A 20,669-nucleotide genomic window follows, 5' to 3' on the forward strand; every position below is an offset into this window, starting at 1 on the left:
CAGGATATTTAGTGGGGTGTTGCTACAGACCCAGGAGCACAGAGGATGGGGACCAAGAGATGTTTAGACAGCTACGTTTGGCAAGTGCAAGAAGAATGATTGTTATGGGAGATTTTAACTTCAGTAGTATAAATTGGAGAGAGGAAGATGCATGTAGCAATAGGGGAATCGAATTTCTAGAATTCTTGAGGGACAAATGTCTTAGGCAACATGTAACAGAGGGAACAAGAGGTTCAAAAGTTTTGGATTTGGTTATAGCATCAGAAGAGTTGATAATAACTGAGTTGACGTCTCTCCCACCAGTTGGAGAGAGTGACCATATGGTGTTGACTTGGAAAATGAATAGACATGCAGGAGTATCAAAAGAGACGGGAACTTATGTGGAGTTATAAGGCAGGTGATTATAATAGTCTTAGACGTCAACTTCGGGAAGTTTCATGGAGGCAGGAATTGGAAGGCCGGGATATCACTAGTGCATGGGAAATTGTGAAAGAATATTTGTTATCAGTAATGGTAAGTTGTGTACCACAAGTGAAGAAGAGGACGCAATTTGGAGTAAAGTGGATGACAAACAATATTAAACAGGAATTGCATGCGAAAAAGAGGCTATGGAAGAGATGCATGAGGAATATAAGACACAGGCCAGAAGAGTGACTAGTGTGGTAAGGAAAGCGAAACTGGAATACGAGGAGATTGGCCCTAAGATCCAAAGAAAATCCTAGGGAATTTTTTAGCTACGTGTCCAGTAGGAGGAGAAATGACTGTGGAAGAATGATATTGTTCAATAAAAATGGGAATAGAGTGACTGATGCAGAGGACATAGTGGAATTGTTCAATGAACACTTTATTGGAGTATTTCATCCTAGAGGAGTCAATTTTAATGCTTGAGGGATAGGACTGGTTCGAGGTCTGGAGGTACAGGAGGAGAGTGTGTTTCAGATACTGAGTACTCTGGATGTCAGTAAAGCTGTGGGACTGGATGGTATTTCACCACGAGTTTTGAGAGAATGTGCTAGGGAATTGACAGTGCCTTTAACGTGGCTTTTCAATGAAAGTCTGGCTTTGGCAAAGGTGCCCAGGGAATGGAAGAAAGATAAGATAGTGCCATTGCATAAGGGTGGTAACAGACTAGAAGTGTCTAATTATAGGCCAGTCTGTGTGTCATCAGTAGTTGTTAAGATCTTGGAGAAAGTAGTGAGGGACCGTATACAGCATTGGGCAGATGAGGGTAATGTTATCTGTGAGAATCAACATGGATTTGTGAAAGGACGCTCTTGTTTTAGCAATATGCTAGCCTTTTATAATAAAGTTACAAGAACATTAGATGAGGGAAAGGCATATACTGCAATTATTTTCTTAGACTTGGCGAAGGCATTTGACAGGGTGCCACATGATAAGCTGATATTTAAGTTGCAGCACATGGGTCTGGATGTCAGATTGGTCAACTGGATTCAGGATTGGCTGTCTGATAGGTATCAGAGAGTTGTGTATGGTGGAGCAGTTTCCAGGAGGCAGAGGGTTACAAGTGGGGTCCCACAGGGCTCAGTACTAGGTCCTATATTGTTTAACCTTTATATCAATGACATAGCCAGTGGATTGCAGGGGGATATTCAGTTGTTTGCGGATGATGCAAAGCTGGGAAGGATTATTAGTAATAGTGCAGATGTGGTAGCCCTGCAAGAGGATTTAAATAAGCTAGATAGATGGGCAAATGAATGGGGGTGTCAGTTTAATGCAGCAAAATGTAAGGTCTTGAGGTTTGGGAAACATCGATGGGATGTTGCATACTCTATGGGAGGATTTATACTGGAGGAAGTAAGGGAGACAAGAGATCTGGGGTTGATGATTGATAGAAACCTGAAGTTTAGGGGACATATTGCAAAGGTGGTGAAGGTAACACAGAGGATTGCTGCTATTATGAGAAGGACACTGACCTGCAGAGATAAGAGGGTTATCATTCCGTTGTATAAGTCTCTGATCAGACCACACTTGGACTATTGTTCTCAGATTTGGTCCCCAGGATTTGAAGGGGATAAATTAACTGTGGAAAGGATACAAAGACGGATGACAAAGATGGTTTCAGGACTGTACAAGGATAGTTATGAGGATCGGCTGAGAGAATGTGGACTGCAGAGTTTGGTGGATAGAAGAAGGAGAGGTGATATGATTGAGACTTTTAAACTGTTGAGAGGTGGTTACAGGGTTGACACTGGGGAGTTATTTCGCTTGGTTGAACAGCGGGAAGGAGTGATGGCAAGAGGCCATCCCTGGAAGTTACGAAAGGAAACTGTGAGCAAGAGGGTAAGGAGTGGTTTCTTTGTGTGGAGGGTGGTTGAGCTGTGGAATGCATTGCCTGATGGAGTGGTGGGAGCGAGAACGGTCAGTGAGTTTAAGGAGTGGTATGATAGACTTTGTGTTTCTCAGGGGGGGGACCTCCCCTCGATGAGTCTTGACAGACTTATGTCTTAGTTAGGACCTCCCTCGATGAGTCTTTTGACTCCTTGGAGGCCTGAATAATAATAATAATAATAATAATAATAATAAAATTAAACAGCAGTGGTCCAAGCACAGAGCCTTATGGCATACCACTAGTCACTTGCATTATTCTGGATTCTACTCCTACATATACTACTTTTTGGTATCTGTCCATCAGCCACTCCTTTATCTATATCACCAGTTTCATATCCATCCTGATTTGTTACAGTTTGTGTAACAGAGTTCCATGTGGTATCCTGTCAAATGCCTTTACAAAATCCAGCAGTATCATCATGTAGCCATTCCCTAACCAACTCACTGTCGCCCTATTATAAAATGTTAATATATTACTAAGGCATGACCTACCCTTCACAAAGCCATGTTGCCCCTCACAGAGTATAATATTCTTATCTACTCATTCCTGAAATCTCATTTTGACCAACTTTTCAGTAATTTTACCACCACTTCTGAGATAGTGATTATTCTATAATTTGCTACCACAGACTTAGATCTTCCTTTATGCAAAGAAATTATTTTTTCCTCCTTCCATTTTTTTTTTTGGTGTGTGTGTGGGGGGGGGGGGGGGGGGGACTTTGCCAGAGCTGAGACTTAAATTAAACAGCCTAGTCAAAGGCATCGCCAGTTCCCCTGCATGTACTCTTAATATGCGAGCTGATATCTTATCCACTACCACAATTGGATTTGCATTCAGATTCTGCAATATACTATGTACATCCAATTCATCATCTTCTGTTCATACATCAGTCCCTGTCACCTCTGTCATAACAATATCTTCACTTGGATTATATATCCTTGCAAAATAATCACTCAGTAACTGAACAATTTTGTCTGCCTCTGTTACCTCTCTATCATCTGCACTCATTAAAGTTGTTCTTCCATATTCACTCTTCTTCCTCTTACTTGCCATATAACGAAAAAATCTCTGAGATTTCCTTTCACCTGTTCAACTAATTTCTTCTCATAATCTGATTTTATCTTCCTTACCATGCTGTTCAACTTTCTTGTCTGATCTTTGTACTATTCATGAGTTAGCTGGTCATCTTCCTCCTCAACAACATTCTCTTTTTTTTTTTTTTTTTTGCAGCTCATGCTTAATGATACTACTCATCCATCTAACACCTACTTAATCTATCTTCCTGATCTTGGACATACAATGTGATATTGCTTCTCCTAGATATCACTTGCAAAACTTTATGCCATAGTACTGCTTCAAGCTGTCTCCTTAGTACATCATAATCATCTACCCTTCAGTTCCACATATACCAATTTTTAACTGGAATTACATGCTTTGCTACCTTATAATAATAATAATATTATTATCATCATCATCAAGCTTCTATGTAGTCACAAGTCTCATTGCGGGAGGGGTCTCCACTTTCACATACAACCTCAATGAACCATGCCTTAAACTTGCTTACCTTTTTCTGCATTCACCACACTCACAAGCAATGCATTTCACTTAATGACTACTCTTCATGGATATCCATGAAGAGTAGTCTCAATCATATGATTGGGACAACATATGTCTCAATCATATGATTGAGACATATGTTGGTGAGTGGTTGTTACTACAATAACGTAGGGAAGATTTTTCATTGTGAACAACTCCTCACCGACTTGTCTCAATTATATCCTCTTCCTGTTCATCCTATTCATAAGGAACAGCAACTGACATTCCCTATCTTCTTATCCCACATTTCAAAGATCCAACACAGCCTTAGTCAATCTTCTCAGGACCTTCTTCTCATCCCCTTGTAAACTAGGTGACCAGACCTGTGCATAGTAGTCCACATATGGCCTGATCAAGGCCTTGTACAATGAAACATAACTTTTTTTGCTTCTGCATGTCAAGGTTCTCTTTGCAGAATCTTTAGTTTTGGAAATGTAACCAATAATCTTCAAGTTCCTGTTTACTAATGCTTCCATATCTTCCACCTCCTTCCAAATTTTTCCATTTTCCCCGACTTACTTGCGCACTCACACAGTCTATTCAAATCCTCCTATTAGATTTACCTTCAAATCCTATCTAATCATGATAAACTGCTGTTCCAATATTGTCAGTATGCACATTAACAATAATGATCCCAAAACAGACTAATGTAGAAACACCACTGGCAACTTTCTTTTTTTGCAACACCACTCTTCCCCCAAATACACAACTAGCTGATATTGATCTGACAGCCAATCACCTGCCAAACTCACTAAACTATTATCTAACTGCTTCCATTATTATAGTATATAGCAGATTACTAAAGCACATCAGGCCTTTAACTAACTCATGCCAACCACTGAGAATACTGTTCTTAACAGTAATATTCAGAATTCTAGCGTTCACAAACTGTTCCAGCACCATAACCACAACAATTACAGATTGTCCTGTAATTCAAAGCCTCGTTCTTATCATTCACTTTGTCAAATGGAACAATTTCACCCTCTTTTGTCTACTCTTTTGGCACTTGCTCTGTTGCAAAACTCTTGTTAATCAGGTATGACAATGCTGCCAAGGTGATATATCATTGAGGCCTACTCCTTTATTAACATAAAGTTTACTTAATTTTAAATATTCTTCCTACTCATTCACCAACAGCCCATCCTCCACCATATCCTCTACACTCAAGCTTCTCGTGAAGTCACATTCATGAGGATCAAATATCCTAATCAACTGCTCATCGAATATTTCAACTCAATCCTCTGCAACAGCAGTTTCCAACCCACCACTGTTGTCCACTAACATCATTCTCCCATAATTATTCTTTCTTTTACTTACCACAAATTGAAAGAATTCTCTTGAATTTTTCTTGGCCTGATTAGCTAATTACTGCTCATACTACACTTTTGCTCTCCTTATCAAATGATCTCCTCCTGGCTCACTCTTTGTATTCTTCATGCAACTGATTTATCATGTGCTGCCTAATAATATCTTCTACTTCCAGACTGCACGACGAATATATTCAATCATCCATTTCATAGAACACATTCTGATACTGAAGCTGTTAAATAGCTGTTGATAAGTGCCCAAGCTATATTTATCTACCTTCCATTCCTCATCCATGCTATAGCTCAAAGCTGTCTCCTAAGCTTCCGTATTCACTGACTTGAGTCTTCCTGTGGTTGCCACAATCCAGGTGATCACCTCATGGTCATTCTTACCAAAACACTACATTCAAAATCACATCCTCTAATGATAAGATCAGATTTAAGCCTCTTGAACTCTATGTCTGCCGTCGATGACATAATGTCTAAGATTGTTGCTCAAGAAATTCATTTCATTATTCCCAGATATTTCTTCATTACAATAAATATTACTATAATTAATATCACCCATAATGATGACCTTTCTCTTGTTCACCAAGCCAATTTGTCTATAGATTTGTTTCCACTCTCCACATTTTCATACTTATAGCAAAATCCAACTAAATATCTCATCCTGTCAATCTCCGCCTTAAACCACACTGCCCCCAAACACTGCTCCCCATTGCATTTCCACCTAATGCAGGTATAATGAACATCCTTCTATAGCTCACTAACACCTCCCCCTCCTTTTATATCCACATGAAAAATGTTGTTCATTTCCATTTCCAACCATTTTTAATTGGTAAATCATTGTTGTATGTACCATGTATTCTTGTTCTTTGATTTGATTTCCACATACTGATGATGTACTGTTAATTTCAGTATGAAATATTTCTACTTTCATTAAAGTTTATTACTGTGGTTATCATATGATTTTGTTGTTTTTACTCCTGGCATTTACTGGCTTGGCTGGCCAAGTGGTGAGTGCATCCACTCTCCAGCCAAGCAGGTTGGAATCATGCGTTGGGCATGGATGTTTATGATTGTCTATGAAAATACTAGTGGTGGTGGACAGCAGATTATGCAGTTCACTGTAGCTGGTGGATTGAGTGTGGAGATAGAGAGTTGTAGAGTAGGTACCCTCCCTTGATAAGTCTTTGGACTCCTTGGAGATGTCACATAATAATAATAATAATAAGCTAGGAGGTGCATGAATAATTAATCTTACTCGTGCTACCTCTTAACTGTGACTTCTTCACACCTACCCATTTACCTTTATCACCCTTATCCCATATATCTTACCAGACTCAACTATTCTCTCATGCATCACAAGCCATTTCATTCTAATGTTTACCATCCACCTACACACATTCATTGCTATTTCCAGCAAAATTTGTACACATCAATGTGGACTCAAATATACAGATATTATTCAATAAAAAGTAAAAGCATTTTAAAACAAGAATGATGCAATTGATTATGGTCAGTAAAATATTTTGATTAATTTCAAGAATATGGTGAAGTTGACTGCAAGAATGGCAGTCTGATTTTTGATTTCTCAGGAAATATCCTCCTCCTCCAAATCTTTCAAAAAATAAAAACAATAGTGGTGAGTGCATCCACTCTCCAGCCAAGCAGGTTGGAATCATGCGTTGGGCATGGATGTTTATGATTGTCTATGAAAATACTAGTGGTGGTGGACAGCAGATTATGCAGTTCACTGTAGCTGGTGGATTGAGTGTGGAGATAGAGAGTTGTAGAGTAGGTACCCTCCCTTGATAAGTCTTTGGACTCCTTGGAGATGTCACATAATAATAATAATAAGCTAGGAGGTGCATGAATAATTAATCTTACTCATGCTACCTCTTAACTGTGACTTCTTCACACCTACCCACTTACCTTTATCACCCTTATCCCATATATCTTACCAGACTCAACTATTCTCTCATGCATCACAAGCCATTTCATTCTAATGTTTACCATCCACCTACACACATTCATTGCTATTTCCAGCAAAATTTGTACACATCAATGTGGACTCAAATATACAGATATTATTCAATAAAAAGTAAAAGCATTTTAAAACAAGAATGATGCAATTGATTATGGTCAGTAAAATATTTTGATTAATTTCAAGAATATGGTGAAGTTGACTGCAAGAATGGCAGTCTGATTTTTGATTTCTCAGGAAATATCCTCCTCCTCCAAATCTTTCAAAAAATAAAAACAATAGATATATTTGATATAAAGAGATATAAAGAGATACACAATAATATATTTGTAATTAATAATATTTATATAATTTAGTACAGCAAATATAAAACTACTCACCCTGCCTGATACATCATTATAGTTATGGAAAATATCTGTTAGGTCATCTGTATACTGTATCTGCACACTTAATGGAAAAGCTTGAGAACCATCATTCCGTATAACAGGTTGAATTCGAAAGCCACGAATGACTGTTGGTGCAGAAAGGTCAATCTGAATCCAGTTCTCTCCACTCCGTGGAATGTTACCACACCAGCCTCTCGGACTATCCAAACGAACCATCTTTTACAAATGAAATAATTTACATATACATCTCATTATTTATCTATGTGGTGTTACTTGTAACGCATTTGTAAACAGTCATGTTTACACATGAGATATAAACAAAATAAAAAAAATTGCCAAATAAAATATTAAATAAATGTCATTTCAATATGCTTCACTTTACATACTGCACTGAATAAAAAGGTAAAATATCTGACTGAGTAATGAAAAATATATAAACGTTTAGATATACTGATATGAATTAATATTAATAATTTTTTCACCTATATATCAACAGGAAAGTGATTGCCCCTGCCTGATTGGTTGGTGACTGAATTGGAACCACTGCTCACAACTAGGTCTCACATGAAATCAAAATCTAAATTAGTTGTAGCTATTCCTCAATGCACATTTCTCTAAGATATAACATGCGACAATGTGTTTAAGCAAACAATTATCTATAATTATTTTGAAACCACATTGAAATGCTTCATTTATGGTTTCCAGCTAATAAAGATTCGGTGCAGTCATAAGAATTTGCACAGCAATAAAAACAGCAAATAAATGCGATTCTGACAAGGACAATTTCCATGGATCATAAGGAGGGATTTTAAGTTTGGCATTCTTTGACCAAATACACATGTATATTTATCTTTAAGGAAGGAATCATGGAAAGTGTAGTTCGCATAGCTAGACTGGATTAATGATACTACCATTATCATTACACTCAACTGGTCCTAAGTCCCAGTTAAAATTCTGTGAGAAGTAACAAATCAATTTTTCATGCCAGTAGTGGTGGTGATAGAGGACAATGTTTCGTTTGTTTGGGTCATGAACGTTGGTGAGGTGCATGAGGAAGTGTTTTTTGTTTTGTTTTTTGTATGAAAATTTGTTGTTATATTTTTGTCATTTTATATTATTTATTTACACTTCTGATGATTCTTAATGAATTTTTGTTATTTTTATAGGAGATATTTTTCTAATTTGCAGTGCTATTCAAGATATCTTTCATGGTTGGCAATTTCAGAAAATTAACATGAACATGTCTCCAACACAGGGGTAATCAGTTTCCTGTTGATATGTAGCCTCAACAGTGCCTGTACATATTGTATTATTCTGAATTCTCCAAGCATAAAATGACAACAGTAAAAGCTGCAGACCCACTTGCTAGCTGATCAGGAAGTCTCCTAATGCATTATCATTATGTTTAGTCCCACATACTATCTACAGGCCAGCATGCAAAACTGCTTACAGTATACCCTTAAATAGAGAACAGATGGCTGCCTAGCTGATTACAGTGTGTAAGAAAAACTGTCAGTACTCATACCTCATGACCCCTGCATGTGGCAACAGCTACATCACACCTCCAATCAGCAAGGTGACAGTGGTTTACTTGGAGATGAAAGTCAACTATCTGCATACAGTTCAAGCCAGAAGAACCTGAGCCCTGTTTGTGCAAACAGGCCAAACAGCAGGAAAATGAACTTGACTTAGTTAGACTTTATGTTGTGCATTAGCCAATTAGTTATCCAAGATTACATTCCTCTTGGAATGTAATCTTGGATAATTTGCATCATGATTTCTTCATTTGTTACCTTATTTTAATAATAGAGCCTCAGCAGTTCAGTCGGTATAGACAAAGCCCTTTGGTCAGAAAGATCTGGGTTCAATTCCCATCCATGATGTGAGGAACTTTTATTTCTCACATCATGGATGTGAGAAATAAAAAATTTCTGGTCTCTTTTGACTAAAGGTGAGTTAGCTGTTCTAACATGGAGCTGGAGGGTTTTTTCACGAAATTTGGGTTTTAGATCCCTCAGAACAGGCAAACCAGCCTGTGAACAAACACGGATCTACAGTCATAAAATACATACTTGGTTCCTCACTAGGAGAACTCAGCTGGTCCTAAGGAGCAGTGGAGGAACAGAAGGAGCCCCATACATAAATAAATAAAAATTTTAATAATTATTCAAGCGAATACTCCAGGCATTTAAAGGGCTGACACTGGAGAGTTCTTTCATGATAGAACAAGGAGAAAAAAAACGACAAGCAGGTGTAGTCATGAGTAAGAGGGTGAGGAATGGTTTCTTTTTATGGAGGCTAGTTGAACCATGGAATGCACTGCCTAATAGGGTGGCAAGAGATGAATGGTGAATGAGTTTAAGGAACAGTATGATAGACTGTATTGTTTAGGATGAGGCTCCCACAAAGAATCTTGTGACTCCATAGAGATCCTGAATAGTAATAATAATTAATAGTTAATTTCAGTATGAAATATTTCTACTTTCATTAAAGTTTATTACTGTGGTAATAAACCATTATTACTTATGGTTACATTATAACAATAAACATATTATTACTTATTACTGAACAGTAATAAGTAATAGTAAAGGGAATACTGTATTCTCTTTCTAAGCTTTCTTAGTAATGTAATTATTATTATCAACACCAAACCTCCATGGAGTCAAAGACTCATCGTGGGAGACACATACTATTACACACAAAACCCATCAAACCATGTTTTAAACTCATTCAATGTATCTGCATTTGCCACAATGTTAGACAATTCATTCCATTCATCAACCATTGTCCATGCAAAGAACTTGCTCCTATGCCTCTGCTCATACCCTCCTTATACTGCTTTGAGGGATGTCCCACTGTTCTACCTCTCCCTTCTACGAAAAATTTCTTCCACATTAACCTGGTAACAACCCTTTACCAACTCAAATGTATCAATCATATCCCCTCTCTTCCTCCTATTTATAAGACTTTGCAAACTGTATTCCCTCAATCTGTCTTCATATCCCATATCCCAAAGACCAGTTACCACCTTAATCAGTCTTCTCTTGACCTTTACAATATATCTTCATCACCATAAAAACCAGGATACCAAATCTGTGCACAATAATCCTGGCCGAGGCCTGATCAAGGCCTTGCATAATTACAAAAATATTTTACCACCGTCATAAAATACATACACAACTTTCATTATGTTTAACTTTTATGATCTTTCGAAAATCTTCTCATGACTTTTATTTAATTGTTTTGTTAGTAGCTGAATAGATATCACATAACTTAGCTTTCCTATATTTTTCTCTATATCTCTAAGAACACATACATGATTACTACCTAGGAATTTCTCATATGATTTCTTCTTTGACTGTTTCTTCACCATCACAGCTCACCATTCTTGCTGAGAATAATAAATATTTTTCTTATGATTTTGTCACAGAATTTCTAAGATTTGGTTCTTTTCAAAATTTCATTTTTGCCAATAATGTTTGCATATTTGGGGCTGCAGTTCACATCTGAAAACTGAATCAAAGTTTAACTTTGATTCATTTAAAAGATTCATACACATTTTAATCCTGATCAAAACTAAATAGTGATATCAACCCTTCTGTATACTCTTGAATCTTGAACAAGAGAATACAGAGTTGATATATGAGGTCATCATCACCATTTAGTTTTGAATAAGATAAAAACCATCATCAATAATAATAATAACATAAGACTCTTCATATTTCTTAAGTGTTCCCTCTATGTAAATGTATGCATATATATTTATGACAGAATATAGTGTTAGTAATGAATAGTTTATGTCCTGCTGAAAAATTCTAGCAGGTAACTACTATGGTTAACAGTATGGCTCTTTTTTAGCGCATTTTCCCAAAACACTCCTATATGAAGTCTTCTCCTAGAACCTTCTACCAAAGGCACAAAAAAGCATCTCATTGTTCAATGTCTAATATTGAAATCGGCTGATATCACTTGAAATTGGTACCCATTTGTTGTGATGTTTAATGTTGAATATCATATTAAACACTTCCTCTGTTCCTTGATCTCTAATGCCTCGCAAAATCATCTAATATCATTTATGTCAAGATGTTATTTCTCTAAATTCCTCTGCTAGCAACTCTTCCATTGATATATCTTAAAATGATAATGCACATTTCCAATTCTGCTCACAATGCCTCAATAGCTGACTTTTCACTATGTGCCTTGGTTCCAAGAAAGAAATGCAGAAATTTCTATAACTAGAATGTGTATCCTCATAATATATATATATTCTGCCAATACAGAAACTATATATATAGATTTTTGGCTAAGTCCCAAATTGCCAACCAATTCCCATATGCTCATTAACTAAATGGATACCTATAATGGAATGTGAGATAGGAAGGTGAGGATTGCATATTGGTGCAAAAACTACACTCAGTTCCTACCAATCTTTATAGATATGTTTTGTAAATACTTCCTGACAGTTATCTAGTTTCAACCCTTGGGTCCTCATACCCTCACCACATCAAACCATAAATATATAAATAAATAATGTTTATTACTAGTATTATTATTATTAAAATCAGATCTCCATGGAATTGGTAGGCATAATTGATGGAAGGTCCACACATAAAGCTCATTAAATCCTGACTAAAACACATTTGCTGTTTCTGCACTCATCACACTGTCACGTAATGCATTCCATCATCAATTAGTCTCCAGGAAAAGAACTGGTCCACTGTTATACTGTTCTGGTTTTTTTCTCTCCTTTTCCATTTTATAAAAAATCTCATTCACAATAATCTGGTTACAACCCCATCCTAAATTATACATTTGATTTATATCACTCCATCCTTCTCCTATCCACAAGGCTGAAAACTGTAAGGGTTGTTAGAGAAAGGGAGTAAGGAGCAGGTTCTTTGGATTGAGAATGGATGGTGAGCTGAATGCATTGCCTGTGAGTGGAGATGAGCATGGACATGTTGAATGAAATTTTCAGGCATGGCATAGACTGAGGAGTTATCTCTCTCTTTTTTCAAATGTTTATGAAGAGAGAGAGAGAGAGAGAGTGTGTGTGTGTGTGTGCATGTGCGCATGTGCACGCGAGCCTTCTGTGATAATTCTTTTGACTCCATGGAGGAGGTATACTGTTCATAATACTTGTTGAGTGCTGTACAGAATTCATGTTGGAGGTTTAATGGAATAATTAAAGTTAGGACGACCTAGACAGGACTTTAGTTACACTCACTACTGTATTGTTTTTGTGTATGTGTTGTTATAAAACGTTTTTGTAATCCCTGAAGATGTCTCTGTGACAGAGACGAAATATTGGAAGTATTAAAATTATTTTTAATCCTTTCTCAGTGCTGAAATTCCTCAGTTTTTGAAATATGAGCTATGGTAAGGAACCAACAGCACAGCAAATTCATGTTAAAGTTTAATGGAATGAAACTGCACTAGGAAAGGATGAAAAATAATATTTAATTCTTCCAATATTTTGTCTCATTTACAGAGATACCATGAGGGAGAGCAATACGAGACTTGTAGTACATACACAACAGCAGCATCCTGCTATGGACATGAATGTTTGTGATTGTCTTAACTTGTGTACTGCTATTACCTTTGATATATTATTATTATTATTATTATTATTATTATTAAGAGAGACCTCCAGGTAGTTAGGGACTCATCGAGGGAGGCCACATACTACACACACCAGCTATCATACTTATTCTTGAATTCATTCACACTACTTGCACTCACAACATCCAATGGCAAACCATTCCAATAATGCACCACCCTATGAGAGAAAAATCTAGCCCTCACCCCTTCTTAGTGGCATTCATTCTTAGCTTCCAAGGATGCCCTCTTGTCGTTTCCCCTTCACTTCAAGTATTCTGCAATTGACCAGGTTCTTCTCTTAGTAGCAAAAACTGTCCTTCCACTCTCTTCTGTTCTGAGCCTTCTCTTTCAAGGTTGTGTTCCCATCTCCATTCAGCATGTCATCTAGCATTGTTTTCCTTATTCTTCATCTGGGTCTTTTTCCATCTATTTTTCCTTCGATGGCATCTCTGATGATTTCATTTCCTCTCAGAATATGCCCGATACAGTTTACCTTTCTTTTTTTTATCCTCCTTAACAGACTTCTTTCTTCTTCTACTCTTTTTAAGACCTCTTCATTAGTTATTTTATCTGCTCATTTGATTTTTTCTATCCTTCTCCAAATCCACATTTCAAAGTTTTCCAAAATCTTAATTTCTTCTTTCTTCAATGTCCAAGTTTCAGTTGCATAGAGGGCAACGCTCCACACATAACATTTTATTAGTCTTTTCTTTAGGTTTCTATCCATTTTACTTCTGAATAAATTTCATTTTCTATTAAAGACATCTCTTCCCATTGCTATTCTTGGTTTTATGTCACTTTTACATCTTCTATCACTGCTAATCACACTGATATTTAAATGTCTTTACTTGATTCAATTTTTCCCCATTTATTCTGGTATCCATATTGACCTCTTTCCTTGCTATTTTCATTACCTTTGTTTTTTCTTATGTTAATTTTCATTCCATAATTGATACAGGATTCCAGTAATGTACAGCTTTTTGATATATGCCAGTCAAATATCCTCTTATCCATACCATCCAGTCCTATATTCTCCAATTCATGCAACAATCTTATATGCTGTATTCTGTCAAAAGCCTTAGCAATATCCAAAGGCACCATGGTGTATCCATTCCGCTTGTCTAACTCAGTAGTAGCATTATTATAGAATGCGAGTAAGTTGCAAAAACATGACCTTCCCTTAGTAAACCCGTGCTGTTTATTGCAAAGTAGATTCACAGTCAAACCATTTTTGAATGCGAGCCCTAATCAATTTTACCAAAATCTTCATCACCACTGCTGAGATACTGATTGGTTGATACTTGCAATAGTTGAATACATCAGTCTTTGCACTACCCATGTGCAATGGAATTATCATACATTTTTTCTATTCCTGCAGAATCTTCCCTGTTCTGAAATTCATATTAAACAGCCTGGTCAAAGGAATAGCCAGTTCAGCTGAACACTCTTTTGGTGCACATGCTGATATTCCATCAGTCCAATTGCTGCATTCTTTATTGGTATTAAAGCAATTTGTGCAACAGCTTTAATACCTCGTCTCATACACCTGAGTTTCTTCATCCAGTGAAGAGGTAGCAGTGAACTCAATATTGAATACACCAGATTGATAGCTTTTAACAAAATGGGCACTCATTAGTTGAACAACCACTTCTGCATCTGCAACCCTCACGCAATCTGGATTTAGAAGAGTTATTCTTTCATATTCATTATTTCTTTTACTTGCAGCACATCTTGTGGGTTGTCTTCAGCACAGCCGGTTTCTTTTCATACTCAGACTTTGCTTTCTGTACAACAATTGTGACTATTCTAGACTGCTGCTTATAATTTTCATAACAGACATCATCCTTATGTACACAGTATTCCTTCCACATCATCCTTTTTTTTATGAATCTCTTGATTAATAACATTACACATCCATTTGACTCCTACCCTATTTATTTTGAACTTTTAGGACACGTTTTTATATCACATCATTTAGGTATTGTTTAAATGCTTCCAATGTTGATATTCTTCCCATCCAGCAACTGATCCCATTCCAACTGAACTCAGTATACTCCTCAGTTGGCCATAATTTGCTGCTTTGTAGTTCAACATGTAACCTTTTCTGAACGGAACATTCATAAACTTAGTCACTTCCCAAGCGAGTACCAGATGATCACTGTCACCAACTGGAGGCAGAATAGTTATGTCTTTAACTGAAATGCCCTCTGACACTATAACCAAATCTAACACTCTTTGACTTCAAGTTCCTTCTGTCACATGCTGCTTGAGGAAGTTGTCCTGCAACAGCTCAATAAATTCATTTTCATTCTTCTCAAGAGATTCTATTGCTACCAATCAATATCTGGATAATTAAAGTCTCCCATTATGATTACTCTTTTCGCACTCATCTTTTCTATTTGGTGATGAATTTCTTCATCACTAGCAACCTATCCACCAGGTCTGTAACAACACCCCATTATGTAATTGATCTTGTTAGATTCCACCTCACACCAGATGGCTTCAAACTCACTAACACATGAAATACTGTTAGTAGTACTATAATCATTGACAGTGCCGGCGCTAGGGTCTTTGCCACTCACATGTAATTTCTATCTAAGCGCCCCTGTAACGATCCGGGCGTGTGTGGTTCTTCTACGATAATAAAAATTTAAATTATTTGAAATTTCTTAAATAAATTTTGACAGAACAACCACACATTGGTTCGCTAAATGTAACGAACCAGAGGTGTTGACTAGGCAGGATAATCGTTAAAAACCTGAATATTCAAAAAATTCTCAAAAGTTAAAGCAAATTTTGATAAAGCCACTTCACTTTAATCATTGAATATAATGATGCAGAGATTATAGCCTTCTCACCGACCTGAATCGCTAACAAAATTAAAATGAATTTTAATTAAAGTTAAAAGTTATTTGAACTAAAGTTTAAAAAATTCTTGCACTTCACTAAATTCTTAGTAACTTGTAAAAATTTTTTAATAATTTTTATAAGTGGAACTATCGTTTAGGAAAATACATAAAAGAAACTCATGATAGATGAGAAAATAAGAAAATAATTCAGAAATAATTAGAACATTTAATATAAGTATTCAAAAATTAAAATCTTTACAGAATAACAGAAATTAAATTAATTTACATAAATATACTTGAAATTTTTTTATTAAAATTATAGGGTTCTTGATTTCATATTCACAAAATTAGGAATAATGGTCTTAATGTCTAATTCCACACATCTATCATTTTCAATAGCTATTAATGCCAAACCAACAAGTTTTTTTTGTGACATACTTGTTCTTAAGTAGGTTTTAATCAATTTCAACTTGGAAAAGGAATGTTCACCGCTCGCTACACTAACAGGTAAGGTTAATAGTATTCTTAAAGCAATTGAAAAGTTAGGGAAAGATAAATTATTGGATACAATAAAATGAAGAATATCGAAAGGGTTTTGAATATTTAAATAAACTTTCCGAAAAATATCCCAGAAAGCACATAACTCGTCGTATAGTTTTAATGCATTTACGTCTTTATTGTCGCCATCCTTCAAGAGAATCTCTAAATCGTCACAATTTTTTCATAAATCTTCGTTATTAATTTGTAGTAATCTATACAATAAATTATCATAATATGTTTTTAGTTGTTCAAAACGTTCTATTAACGAACACATTGCAACGTCTAGAAGTGTATAAAACACATTCATTCTAAATTTATCTTCTGGCGATTGTGGCGTTTCGTCATTATGCTCGTAGTCAAATTGTCGTGTCTTCTTCCCGTAGCAGTTTTAAATTCTTGTTCTCCATGCAGTGCAATTTAAACGACACTTACTCTTTATTGCATGGTTTTATTATGAGTAAACAATAGAGTGCTGTTAACTAACTCAATTTAATACGGCTGTCGAAGGAGCATTCTTATGACTCCATCCACCTCTTCACTCAGTTCTTTTGCCGTTTTTAGAACTTCTTGAAAATTTGTATCTGATCGATACGCTTGTAAGAACATTTTTAAGTTTTCAATAGATTCTAAAGCAAGTGTAATGTTCATATTTTTGTCTTGAAGCATTTTACTCACAGGGTTTATTCTGTTAAGTAAATCATGCCAAATTATAAGAGAGCAAATAAATTTGTAGTCCTTTATTTTAGCACATAATGTTTGTGCTTCATGCTGAGTTTCTTTATTAAAATTTTCATAATTTAAAATTTCAAAAAGTGCATCGTATATTTCTCCTAACTGATATCGTAGAGGGCGGATTGCATAATTTTACTTACCCATCAGATGGCTGTTTCAATGTTAAATTTTTTATGCACTTTAAAAGGATTGCCCAATGTTTGTAAGAGAATGAAAAGAAATTGTATATTTCTTGAATAATTGCAAAGAAATTAATTGTATCTGCATTCATTTTGGCTGCATCGTTAATGATTAAATTTAGAGTATGAGCAGCACATGGCACGTAAAAAGCTCGAGTATTTTTGTTCAAAAACAAGTTTTGGAGCCCATATTTTTTCCCTTTCATATTTGCCCCATTGTCATACCCTTGACCTCACATGTCTTCAATGGGAATGTTCCATTTTCCCGGTTGTTCCATTATTGTTGTACATAAATCACGTCCTGTGGAATCTGATACATCTGCAAAACCTAAAAAGTTTTCCCTGATCTTGACAATTCCATTGTCACAGGAAACAAAGCGAATAATAATGGTCATTTGTTCTGTTTTACTTTCATCAGGTGTGCAGTCTAAAATTATGGAATAATATTTAGATTTTCGAATTGATAATAAAATTGTATCCCTGATTGCATTACTTAAAGTTTCCAATATTTCGTTTTGACTGTCTTTACTCAAACAGTGTACTCTATTGTTTCATTGTAGGGCCCTTTCAACATGATTTTCCATAATGGGATCAAACTTCGCAAACAGTTCAACTAATTTTAAAAAATTGCCGTTATTCCTTTCATATAATTTATCAGATGATCCACGAAAAGCTAAATTTTGGCTTCCAAGGAATTTTATAATTTCAATCAAGCATTCTAAAACACTCGTCCAATGTTTCTTTTCCATTTCATACATGCTTTGAGTTTGGAAATCAATAGTAGTTTTGTTTTTTAAATTTTTATCAAGTTCCTTACATTTTAAGAAATTTTTCATGTGAGTGAATGAAAAGAAATTTTAAACTAGTCTCATGTCTATGCAAAATTGTACTTACATTTCTCCAATCGTTATAAACTTCTACAAGACTACTTGATTCAGTAGGTGCGAAAAGTTTGCAACAAAAGCAAAAAACAGAATTTAAAGTTTCGGGATAAATGAGCCATGTTCTTGGCACGAGCTCCCTGTTTTCCATTTTTCTATTATAATACGTGTCACCAAATTTACGACCATATGTATCTCTGGGATATATTATATTTTTCTTTTGAACAGGCCCCATTTCAATTAAAAAACTCATAATTTTTCATCAATATTTCCCCATTCACCTGGATCTTCAAATTTACAGAGACTAACAATGTGTTAGTTTCGTGGCCAATTACAACTAAATCTTCTCCTAACTGTTTTTCACTTAAATCCTGCGTCTTGCTATCTTGTTCAATAGTTGCAATAGTACTTTCATGCAAACTGGATGATGTATCAACTCTGATTTCTGATCTATCGAGTTGGTTACAATCTGCATCAGATTATTTTAATATTTTAACAAATTTATTAAGAGCCCCAGTTTGTTTCTTAATATCTGCTTCTTTTGTAGCATGACGCTTACGATTTTGTGCACCGGATAACTTTTTAATTTTTGATTCCATTTCTATTTTATACCAGCAAGAAATTATTACACAACACGACACAGAGATGAAACAATAGTCCGCACTGCGCTACTGTCAGTAGCCTACTGAGATGCGTACTGTTATAAATCTACTGTTGCTTTGCTATCCTGTCATTACTGCGACATTGTAAACTTTTATTGTTATTTAACTTTGTATACTTCTAATTTCTATTAATTACTTGTGATGTCTTTTTTCTTTACTTTATACTTTATTCTCCGTTATTCTAATGTAGCTGTGTGAACTTTCTCTCTCTCTTTCAGAATCTCTCGTTTATATTATTACGTGCTATGTTTACAAAAAAGTCAAATAACATTTATTTACATTACTATGAAATGTACACGAATTTAAACATTAGGGAGATTGCTTTCTCTATCCTTCAATAGAAACTCTTTAGCAAAATTTAGAACCCTTTTTCTTCAACTTTAAAAATACCTTCTTTAACACAAAATGTTATCTACTCTCAGTTTACAAATTTTACTTATTAAACTCCAAGCTTACTCGCAAAGAGGTTACCTAAATCTCTCTGTTAAGTTATCTTTACAAATTTGATATCAATTTCTAACATGCCAATTGATTCTCTTAAAGACACTTCTTAACCTTATTAAACATATATCTTAAAAGTCTTTCTAATACAACTATAAGAGGAATTATATAAAAGTTTTGAACTTACAAAGGCTCTGTATCTCACAATCAGTCAAAAGTCTTTCACTAAAAGTTCCATGGCAATTCTTTCATCTCAGATCTTCATCTGGAATTTTGGCTTCGTTTATATCTTATCGGGAGCGTAGCGGGACTTGTACAGATCCCGAAAAATGTTATTCTCCCACGGCGGAAAGAAAAACTTTTGAGTGAAGGTACTTCGGGAAATTTGCCTCGCCTTTTCTCCTCTACTTGGTCTTGTCGAAAATGCCTGGACAACTGCTGTCTCAAGTAGCTTGAATTGCTGCCTCTAAGAAACTGAAAATGCCGCCTCCAAGAAAAAATTAAACTGCCATCAACTATCAATCAGCATCCCTCTCTGGACTGGAAACTTCTCTTCTACGGCATTTGAGAGTTCTCCTTTTGGCAATTTGAAAGCCCTGTCTGTGGCCTAGAAATTGTTTCTCTCTAGCAACATCTCGAACCTAGAAGCTCCTTTCTGGAAGTGGAATATTCCTCTCTCAACCAACATCTGGATCTGGGATGCTCTCTGACGATGTCTGGAACTGAGTAGCTCTGTCTCTCTTCGGCAACATCTGGGACCGGGCAGGTTTAGCAATGTCTGGAACCAGGCAGCCTCCTCTTTAACAGCATCTGGAAACGAGCAGCCTCCTCTTTGACAGCGTCTGGAACTGAGCAGCCTCTCCTATCTCTGTGGACGTCTCTGGAACTGGGCCCCCTCTACTTCTGCAGCAATCTCTCGATCCGGGCAGCCCCTCTTGTTTGCTTCAGTTCCTTTTTATTATGCCTCCTCTGAGACCTTGCATGAAGTTTGGCAACCCCCCCAAAGAATCATACCGATCTTTGGCAACCCCCATTAAGTTTTAAGTTTGGCAAGCCTTTTGTCATCTTAAGTTTCAAGTTCGGCAAGCCTTTTGTTCTCCTCCACTTTCTTTTAATTGTAAGTTGCCAGCCATCGAAAAGTTATTTAAACCTTTCTGA

At 36.0% G+C, this 20,669-nt stretch overlaps 1 protein-coding gene across 1 annotated transcript in view; it reads right to left on the reverse strand.

Moving 5' to 3' along the window:
* The window catches only part of LOC150095877 (uncharacterized), a 710,412-nt gene that overhangs the window by 521,859 nt on the left and 167,884 nt on the right, over nt 1-20,669 (reverse strand). The window contains exon 16 of the mRNA XM_090409554.1: nt 7,621-7,842. Within this exon, the coding sequence (XP_090265680.1) occupies nt 7,621-7,842 (222 nt within the window). The remainder of the gene's footprint in view (nt 1-7,620; nt 7,843-20,669) is intronic.

This window comes from Typopeltis vanoorti, chromosome 19 (assembly GCF_054136105.1).
Source record: "Typopeltis vanoorti isolate ZY-2024b chromosome 19, IOZ_Tvanoo_1.0, whole genome shotgun sequence".
Classification (NCBI taxonomy): domain Eukaryota; kingdom Metazoa; phylum Arthropoda; class Arachnida; order Uropygi; family Thelyphonidae; genus Typopeltis; species Typopeltis vanoorti.